Source organism: Epinephelus moara, chromosome 7, assembly GCF_006386435.1.
Source record: "Epinephelus moara isolate mb chromosome 7, YSFRI_EMoa_1.0, whole genome shotgun sequence".
NCBI lineage: Eukaryota > Metazoa > Chordata > Actinopteri > Perciformes > Serranidae > Epinephelus > Epinephelus moara.
The window spans coordinates 17,832,671-17,842,800 of NC_065512.1; the positions used below are offsets into that span (position 1 = coordinate 17,832,671).

The 10,130-nt window shown below is 41.4% G+C and overlaps 1 protein-coding gene across 1 annotated transcript; it reads right to left on the bottom strand.

The window, feature by feature from the left end:
• Positions 1-644: 644 nt before the first annotated feature.
• LOC126392597 (lanC-like protein 3) lies at positions 645-9,299 on the bottom strand. The gene is made up of 5 exons (XM_050048068.1): positions 8,723-9,299; positions 7,134-7,257; positions 4,640-4,837; positions 4,326-4,533; positions 645-3,791 (listed from the first exon to the last, which is right to left on the bottom strand). Exons 1-5 carry the CDS (start codon positions 9,257-9,259, stop codon positions 3,632-3,634), a joined length of 1,227 nt encoding a protein of 408 aa, XP_049904025.1. The 5' UTR covers positions 9,260-9,299; the 3' UTR covers positions 645-3,631.
• Positions 9,300-10,130: the final 831 nt, after the last annotated feature.

Genomic DNA, 10,130 nt, shown 5'->3' on the forward strand with positions numbered 1-10,130 from the left:
ATTAGCATGGACACTTCCTTGTGCACAGTGATATGGTTGACAAGTGTAGTTCAGTTGAAAGAAAATAGTTCCTACATGAAACTGCTCACAACAAGGTCTGTGGATTATCTTGAGTAACTGGGTCATGATTTCTGGAAGGAAGTCAAACATCTCTAACACTCAGCAACTCACACCAAAACAATCTAGACTGATAAAAAGCACGACAGGTAAGAGGAAAAATATGTATTTCTGATTTTGGGGTGAACTATCCCTTTAATGTTTTGGCATGTTGTAGATTTCATGGTTCTGTTAGCCTTGTTCTACAAGGCTGTAATCTGTTCAATAAAGGGAACCTTTCCTTTCATTGTTTACTTAGTTTCTCTCCTTTCCATGAATTCTGATGGATACACTGTACATCTGTTCTTTCTCCACCCAGGGCAACATGTGTTTTGTGTTATTGATTGCACAGTTGAGATGTTTTCCTCTTTCTCTGCTGCGTCAACTTGGAAAGGAAATACTGCAGCAGGAATGCAGTAAAACATTGTAACTACAACAAATAAGAATGATGTAAGTGCTTTGTTGGAGATGCACTGATTTATGTTTTAATTTTTTTTTCATATAAATCACATTGTCATTATGTGGAGCTGTGGAGGCAGTTCAAGATGATGTTACATTTTCAGAAAAGAAAACCCCTTAATTTGTTTTCATCCAGACACTTTATTAATGACAATAAGCCTTTAGACTTGGTTGTGGAAAGCTTGGATTGCAAATGCAAAAAACAGCACACACACACATACACGGCTTATAAATGTTCCACAACATGCTCAGTTAGCATCAGGAAACTACTTTGGTTTGCGATTATTCACAGCCACTTTTACCAACTTAAGCCATGATGATGTCCAAAACGCTGCCCAAAGCATTTTTCAGTTTCCAATATCGTCAATCCTTTTTCACTCTGAGAGATGGGATCATATCCAAATGCTAGAAATTTGTTTTAAGGCCTCATTATCACATTTACATAAAGAAATCCTCAGTCCACTGTAATTTACACAACTGAGGAGCGTCTTGAACAGATTGCATCGGAAAAGAAATTAAATTCTCACACTGACGACATTTTTACAGGCTCACAAACCTGCACTCTAACATACTAAAAGTCATAACAGATCACATACAGTAACTAACACAGTTTATTGCAAGTCATACTGCGCAGCTCAAAGAAAGTGAGACTATTAAAAGGACAATAATCTACAGTTGTTGTCAACAGCATCTGTTGGTTGTACCTCACTACCCAAGTTCAGTATCAAAATCCTTCCGTTATATTCAACGTTAAAGGTTGTGAAAACAGTAATTTGAGAGATTGCGTAGGCCTACCCTAAAGACATAAATTCAAAGTTCTATGATATGTGACGCCGAGCTGGTGACGTGATAGAAAAATATTTAAAGGCATTATGTGACACCAGATTTTCTGTTTTCTGTTTTTTCTTTTGGTTGTGATCGCCGTTTATTTAAGCTGTCAATGGTTGCGACAAGTCCTCCAACCAATAAAGCCACATAGATTGTTTGTTCCTATCCTTTGATACGACACACAGGAGCGTTTTGTAAATCAGCGCCTCAACGGATCAGCGGATCAACACAAACACAACATAAATGACCATTAATGGCTGCAGTTTGCAGGTGGTAGATGTTGTGGAACGGTAACGATAAAGTTCAGGGTACAGTCACATATAAGCAAAATTAACAAGGGTAAATATTCACCTTCCGTTGCATTCAATGCAAGCAGAGGGGCAAATAAAACATCTGCTTCCGGTGGCAAAGCAAATTTGCATATTCAACTTTGGTAAACTTTGACCAACGAAATCAAAGCCTTCCTGTGGAGGAGACAGTGATTGTTGCCAAGTCTAACATGTAAACTGCCCAATACGAGAGATGCTGCCTAGCTGGCAGTGAGTCAGGACACAGGCACGAAACATAAGAAATTGGTCAATGTACCAATAACATCATATTTCATAGTATCTATTCGCAAGCTAGCTAGTATTAGCTTGCAAGTCACATCTGGCACTGTCCACATTCAGCACACATATCGCCTCAGCAAGTGATGATAACTTGCCTGCATTTGCTCGTTTGTGACCGTACCTTTAGGAAATAAAACTACATGGTTAGGTTTAAGAAAAGGTCATGGTTTGGATTAGCCTATCTTTGTTGCATATGTCATGTGCCAAACATAACTTAAGATAGTTCAGAATTAACTTTTGGTTTCACATGGGACACAAGCAGTGAACTCCTGGGTCAAAGTCCTGTGTTGGATTGACTCATCCATCATCCGCGACCTCCTCATTGTCTTAATGTATTTTGCTGCTCTTAATACTACGTCACCTGAATTCCTCCTTGGCTCCCATCATAATTACTATTAGAGGTCACTGCCTAACCATAAACCTAAGTACAGACTGTAATCAAGCCACGGATTTGCCACTCAGCCTTGCTTCCAATTTTTCCAGTGGCATATTGCAGCGAAAAAAATTCCCCTGCAGCCCAAAACGCATTTTCCCCATAGACCACCATTATAAAAGAGACATCTGTAAAACTGTTGACAGGACACCTCAAATTATGACTCTTTTTATTATTATTTCTGGAGGATTTATATTTGTGAAAGTTTCCTCAAGCTGAGAAAAGTGATTAAAAAATCTGTGATGTCATCACAATGTAAAGTCTATGAGCCTAGCTGGAAGTCGCAGTTGGAGCCAGCAGGAGAAACACTACTGCAAATATTCAGTGGAGTGCATACTGTAAACCCAAGCTAAAAACTTTATGCGCCAGGCAAGCAGTTCTCTTTAGACTGAATAGACGCCATCTTAGGGTCCAGTATCCAGATCTAACAATACATCCATTGCCGTAACAAGTTGCTTGTACAAACGACCTATGGGGTCCTTTTGTTGGAGGAGGACAATTGTATGTGTGTGTTTCTGTCCTGAGGGCAGCATCTTCTACATCTTCATATGCTGCAATTTCAATCAACATCAGCAGCATTACCTCTTTTCAAAACCGTCAGTACTTAATCACAGGGGTTTTCAAAGTCTGCAAGGCAAAATCATGACAACTACTTTGTCTCTGCCAAATCAGCAACATTACAAATATGCTGAATAACCTATTAGCAGTTCCTGTTGCCAGTGCAGACATGGATTTAGCCTATCTATAAGTTATAAGGTGCGCTAAGATTTATGGATATTCATTTGGGATGGACATCACAGTGATAATGGACAATATTTTGTTTTCCATCCACCAGAGTTTGCTCGTGTGCTGTACGTTAGGAAGAAGTGTCAGGCAGTATCTTCGCCCTGCAGTTTAAAAACCCTTGCTTTAGTAGTAGCCTTCATTGTAAATTGAAAAGGGTGACGTTACAGTGAGTGGTGTGAATCTGGTAAAGCCTGGAAGCTGATCATCCACTTGTAGTATAGACACAAAACAAGACCATTTTCAGCTGTACTCAAATGTGATTTTCTAAATCCCCAAACAATACCATCCATCCCTCCACTCCCACTCCAATCTCAGTCTAAATCCAGGCTCTTAATGCTTCTACCAATACCAGCTCTTGAGGGATCAGAGGGAAGGAAAGGTGTCTGTTCAGGTCAGTGAGCAGCGGTAAGCCAGGGTCCATTCACACAAAGATGCTGAACAGCGGGAACTCCGACTGGTCTGGCTGCAGGAGGTCGACCAGGAAACAAACAGTCCCCGACAGGCCTTCAAACAGACTGTAGACACTCGTCACTGAGTGGGAGCCTGTCTTAAACTCCTCAGTGAAGATGAACTCAGCAAACCTTTGGAGAGGGAAGAAGAGTGAATAGACATGAATGAACAGTGGGACTTTGAGTGAATAGATAGGTAGCTACCGCATCACTGAGGTCATGTCCTCTGTATTTTCTGGGACTTTGGGGGTCTGAGGAGAGGATTAACTTCTACAGATAAACACAAACATGATGGAGTAACCAATATTCTTTTAGACTTAAAAAAGTTCTGTTTCCAGTTGCTATCCTAGCTGCTCTGTCAGGCTGTTCTTCCAGATGAACTACGGTGCACACTTAAAAATAAAGTGTGTTTTTTTTTCCTCCAGATTGGACCCGTGACCCACTTTCGGACCATAACCCATCAGTTGGGAACCACTGATTTATAACATCTTTCACCATTAACTGTCATTAACTGTCGTTTGAGCCACCTGACTAAAAACTAAATGTGGTTACTGTCACACATTTTTAATTTGGGGTGAGTTTCACTGGCTGGTTTGTACTAATGACCTCGGTATTTCTAAAATCCAGACTGTAGCTCTGTGGGAAACAGAAGGAGGGATTTCTTGCCTCTGAGCACGGTACATGTACTTGGAGTTGCCTGTGAGCCGATAAAGCAGGAGGAAGACGTAAGCGCTGCCTGCAACTCCGTGACAAATCCCAGGTCCCTTCTTCAGCAGACCCTTCTGCCACACGAGCTCCCCACTACGGATACAAGTGTCTAGATACTGGGGCTTCTTATGGATCAGGTAGGCTTTGGCAAAAAGATACGCCACACCTGTGTGATAGGATGGAGACGTTAATCTAACACAGCAACAGAAACAGCAACTGAGAAGCCACATATGAACGCCTGTGCAGAGTCGTGTGTACAACACTGAGTGTACCTGGGGCTCCGTGGCACCAGTGCACCAGCTCGTTCTCCCTCTGGATGATGGCGCCCAGCTCAGCGGGCCAGTTACAGTTCTGCTCCTGGTTCATGAGGAAATCAACGCTCTGCCACACCAGGTCCTTCTCTGCCGCACTGAGCACGTCCTGGTAGCTCAACAGCATCTGCAGCACGGATGAGAGGCCGTGGGCTGCACCTGACAGGATGGACGGGGGGGCGCGGGGATAACACATGCAGCCAGGCATGCAGGGAAGCACCATGCCAGGCACACAGACAGACACAAAGGACTACTGGAGAACATGTCTTTGTTGCTTTTTGCTTTTCATTTTCTTATCTATAGCCCACTGTACATACTTGACAGCTGTGTTTGACAGTAAAGGTTTTGTTTTTCAGTGCTGAGGAGGTCATCTACATGTAAACTCGTGATTATTCCCAGAACAGTTGAGCTCCTGTCAAGTACATAAGCAGCTGCACAACGGCTGTCCCACCAAAGAACCCTTCAAGACCAGAGACCACTCTCCATTTGACCGGAAGATATATACTAAACCAGGATTATAAACTGTATATTCAATGATTAGTAGGGTAATTAAGCATCACAGAATCTAAAACAATTTAATTAAACAAACATGCTTTAGTGCAGAAATCTGGAGGTTTCAAAGACAAAATATTGGTCTAATCCCAGAGAGTGATTGAGTCACATATCATGCTTTGATCTGAGAATGCAGAGTAAAGTTGATAAAACAGAGTAGCTCTTCATAGTCTTGCAATCCTCTTAACGAGAAAGTCGATATTTGACGATTCTGCAAATCCACAGATATGAATAAGTTGAATCTTTATTACGTCCAATGCCAACGTTTTAAAGTTCTTGTTTTCTGCAATATTAGCACATAGGATGCTAAGCTAAGTTAGCTAGCTGCTGGCAGTACCTTTATATTTAATGTACAGAGACCGTCTCATCCAAGCGGCAACTACTGTGGCTAAAAAATGAATGAAATTAACCTCGGGCATAAGCCCTGGGCATTGCTAAAATGACACTGAGGGCAGCCTTATGTATTGTACCTTGATGCAAAAGGGGTCTGCAGTAAGAGTAGCTTGGAGGTTATTTTTAGGCAACAAATTACTTGGTTGTACCTGAGAGGTACCCATCTTTGAGGCTATAAAAGATTCAATGTCATGTGTGCGACCCACCGTGGGAGATTTAAAAAGTAGCTGATAGCAGTTAGCAGCTAACTCAAAGAAGAACAGCCCAAAAAATAAGAAAACAGTGAGGTCTAGGAGCTCCTTACCCTCTGAGCAAAGGATGAGATCAGCTGCCATATAACAGGGACAGAAAATGACCTTATTTTCATGTTATGCCATTGTCATTTTTTCTAAAAAGCTGCCAATACATATCCTATATGTCACACTAGAGGCTGATGCTGTTGTGTTACATGCCACTGCCATCATGGCTCTTTTGCTTCTGGGATGCCAGCATGCTGTCTAAAATCACACACTGGGGCAGCATAATGCTGCAGTTGTTTGGTTTCATTGTAAAAATACAAAGGCTGCATAAACAAGGGACTTTGTTGTGGCTCTATAGACGACTACTGTCTGGTGTTTGTTGGAGTCATCCATGTCCCTCTTGCCCTCCCTATAAGTACTTTGAGGCTCTTTAAACAACTTCCGTTGCTTTAAGTGTCTAATAATGAGGTGGGTGTATCTATATTGGAGTTGGTGGAAAGCCCAGGTGATAAAAAGTGTCCCTTGGTGCCCAAGCAGCACTATTTTAATGTCTTGGGAGTGAGACCAGGCTGGCTACATCCCATCCACCACCCTGACCTCCACACCCTCACTATAGCAACAGCATGACTTCCTGCACTGAACGCTGGGATTGGATGTAAATCTTGAGTTGCAGAATCGTCAAATATGGACAAAAATCACTGAGATGTTGGTCCGAGGCTTTCTACATAATGCTGGAAACATGCAGGAAAAACACGGCTCTCTGAGTGTCTGTGAATTTTCTTTTATATCTGCAGGAAATCAAAAGAGAAACCCCTCTGTGAGCAAATCTGTCAGATCAAGCAAACTGTAACACATGCAGCACCTTTAACCAGGTGTGTTCAACAGACATCCAGATACTTCTAGTTCAGAAATGTCTTTTTTTATCCTCCTCATCATCCTTTAAAGTTCTCGTTGTATCCATGCAGAAGTAGCCAGCGAGGCTATGCTTACTATGAACTCTGTGTTGGTGTGAAAGTTACTGAGGATCTCCAACCCTGACGGCTGTCTTCATCCGATGCAGTCAAGGAAAGGAAAGTTAGCTTTACACATGTTAACACATCTAAAACCTGTCTGCATATCTGCATAGGACTGCAGCAAGGTTTAGAGTAAAATCTTAATTTCCAAAAGGTAATTCACACTTGAACTGACAAAGTCTACCTGGATAAAAAGGACACATATTAAAGACTTAAATCAGTGTATCAGCGAATTAAGATCAAAGCTGCTTTTCTTACCAAGATACTCAGTTCCATAGTACGAGTACATGAGGGGGAAAGGCTTCCTCTTCCTCCTGGCATATTGTTTTCCAGACTCAATTATGGCCTGACAGATTGATTTGATTTGATCCTTGCTCAGAATCTGCAAATAAAAGACAACATGGTTTGCAAAGTTAATCAGCACTGGAAATACAGATATAAGACATAAACAAAATAATTGAAGAATTCCAACTAAACCTGTTACATCATGGTTTTTGTGTTTCACAACTCCAAATGTAAAAATACAGAGCTGATTTTAAAGATGAATAGTTCATCAACAGAAATTATTTGTCAACAGTTTTGAGAACTAATAAATCATTTAAGTCAATTATCAAAAAGACACATTAAAAATTTGCTGGTTTGAATGTGTGGATGCTTTTTTCTGTTTTATATAATTGTAAGTTGAATATCTTTGAGTTTTGGACTATAGCCAGACTTTTGATATTGATATTTGACCATTTAAAATATCAGATTTTTTTTTTCTACCATACTGATTTTTGTCATAAACATATTGTTGGAAAGCTGATTTTCTGACCTATTGGTTAATGCTAGTTTTAGCTGTCTGAATTTTTGTTAGTAGCTTGCACAGAAGTCTAAAGTGTGTCTGTTCTCCCTGGTACGGTTAGGACAGTATTGTTTACAGTTCCTGCCTTGTAGCGAAACAACAAAAAGTAGACAAAAACAAGACAAGGGCATTTACGAATTGAATATGACCAACGGTGAAGTCACTGAGTGAATGTCCCACTTGTTAAGAGATTTAAGCTGCTACGCTGAATTAATAGGCCACGTAAAAAAAAAAAAACATTAACCCTATATAGGCCTAAATGTTTAACTAAGGTTTTAAGAGAACCTTCAGGTAACATTACCTTAGTCTCCTTAGTCAATAGTTCAAGGTCCTCACAGTTCAATATATTCAGCATCATACTTGCGTTTGGCCATGTCGTTGAGTTAGTTTGCTGAGTTTAGAAAACGCACTCTGTATATATTCAATAAAATTGTGTCTTTCACATTTGGGTTGGGCTCCAAAAAACTTAACTAAAATGTCATTAGACATCTGTATCTGTTTAGGTATCAGTTTATTTTCATTATTGTTGAAGTAGTCCGTGAGTAATGGAAGGTTATTTTGTGTTGACACAGAAGTGTCCCAATCGACCCTGTTCTCCCCTATTGGCCTATAGGCCTACACTGACTCAACTGAGTTATCGGTCAAGCTGAAACTGTGTTGACCTTTTCTGGCATAAACAATAAATTAATACACCTCTAGGCTACATATAATCATGATTTTCTGTAATACATCCTGTGACTCACTTGTTGGTAGGTGATAATAGAGGTTATGATGATCTGGGACTCAGATCACCATTTTCTGACCTTTTGAATAAATCATTTAGCCCATAAAATAATCAAAGCATTATCAGGAGCTGCAGCCCTTTTACACCAGTGTTTACAATCAGGTCTTGTAACAACACATTAACAAAAGCCGGTCGTTGTCTTGTGTGTGCATGAAGTGTTAACAGGTCCTGAAGGTGAATCAGGGATCTGAAGTAGTCCCCCCCTGTTGTTTAGCTCACCTCTATCCCCAGCTTCTGTTTGAGGACCAGGGCGGCACACAGGTACCCAGCCCTCCCCACGAACAGCTCATCCGAGCCGCACTCCAGAAAATTGATGGGCGCACACACCTCCCACAGGTTACGAAATTTGGTGAGCGGCTTAACGAAATCAGCCAGACCCAGAGACTTATAGATCATAGCGGCCACCGCGTAGATGCCCGCCCCGCCGAGCAGGAAGGCGGCGCGCATGTTTGTGTCCGGCTCCGCGTCCACATATCTGACCGACACGTCGATGATCTGCTTGGCCGCCTTCAGGTACACGTCCCGCTGCTCGGAGAACAGCGGACACTCGCTGACATGATACAGCATGTAAGCCACCCCGGCCGGCCCGTCGTACAGCCCTCCGTCGCAGTCGCTGATGTCGATGGGGACCTTCTTCAGGATCTTGTCCACGGTGGCGATGACGGCTGGCACCACGGCCTGCGCACCCTGGCCCGGCAGCAGCGCACCGCTGTAGTCAGAGAAGCGGTTTGCAAAGCAGCGGAGGTTTTCCATCATAAACAGCTGGAGGCCCCAATGTTACAACGCAGATCTGTGCTCGGCTGCTCCAGGTATCCAGGGGTGCGAGAGGAAAAACACTTTGATTGCTCGTCCAATCCCATCAGCCCGCAGCTGATTGGATGTCAACAGTGATGGCTCAGCCTCATGTTGGCTGATGACTCCTGCAGCCTGTCACCATAATGATACCTGCACTCTCATGTCTGGTGATGAGACGAGCTGGAACAAGCGATCACATGATTTGAAAGTACAAGCCCTACCACAATATGAAACAAGTCAAAGTCCTTCATTCAAAATAAAAAACACACAAAGATAATATTTAATGAAAAGTACAAAAAAAAAAATCCTCTTTTATAATGTTATATTATCAGATATAGTCCATTATGATATTAGTGGTAAGGTGGGGGCATGGATGACCAGGGGAAATATGGAGTGAAACAAAGATGAATGTAAGGACCATAAACAAGAGTTTACTGATGCTATTGTGCTGACCTTTATTCACCAAAAGTCAACTTTTTTTTTTTAATTAGTTTTTTTTTTCAAAAATTGTTGTTACTGATTGGTAAAAAAAAAAAAAAAAAGTGTGGGATGGGGGTTTATGAATTATGAAAAAACTTTGACCTCTGACATGGAGATTGTCTGAAGGTTATTTTTGGTTCTTAAAAGTAATTTTTCACATAATCTTTAGGGAATGTTCCCTGAAGGTCCTCTATTTTTTGTTGTTGTTTTCTTAATTAAATAACCTTCAGAAAAGGTTATCTTCAGTTTTACTCACCTTTATCTCACCTTTAACCCTGTAAAACCCACTGTTGCAAATTTACAACATCACTTTTAACAAATCTAAAAAAAGGCCTGCAAATGTTTTTTTTTC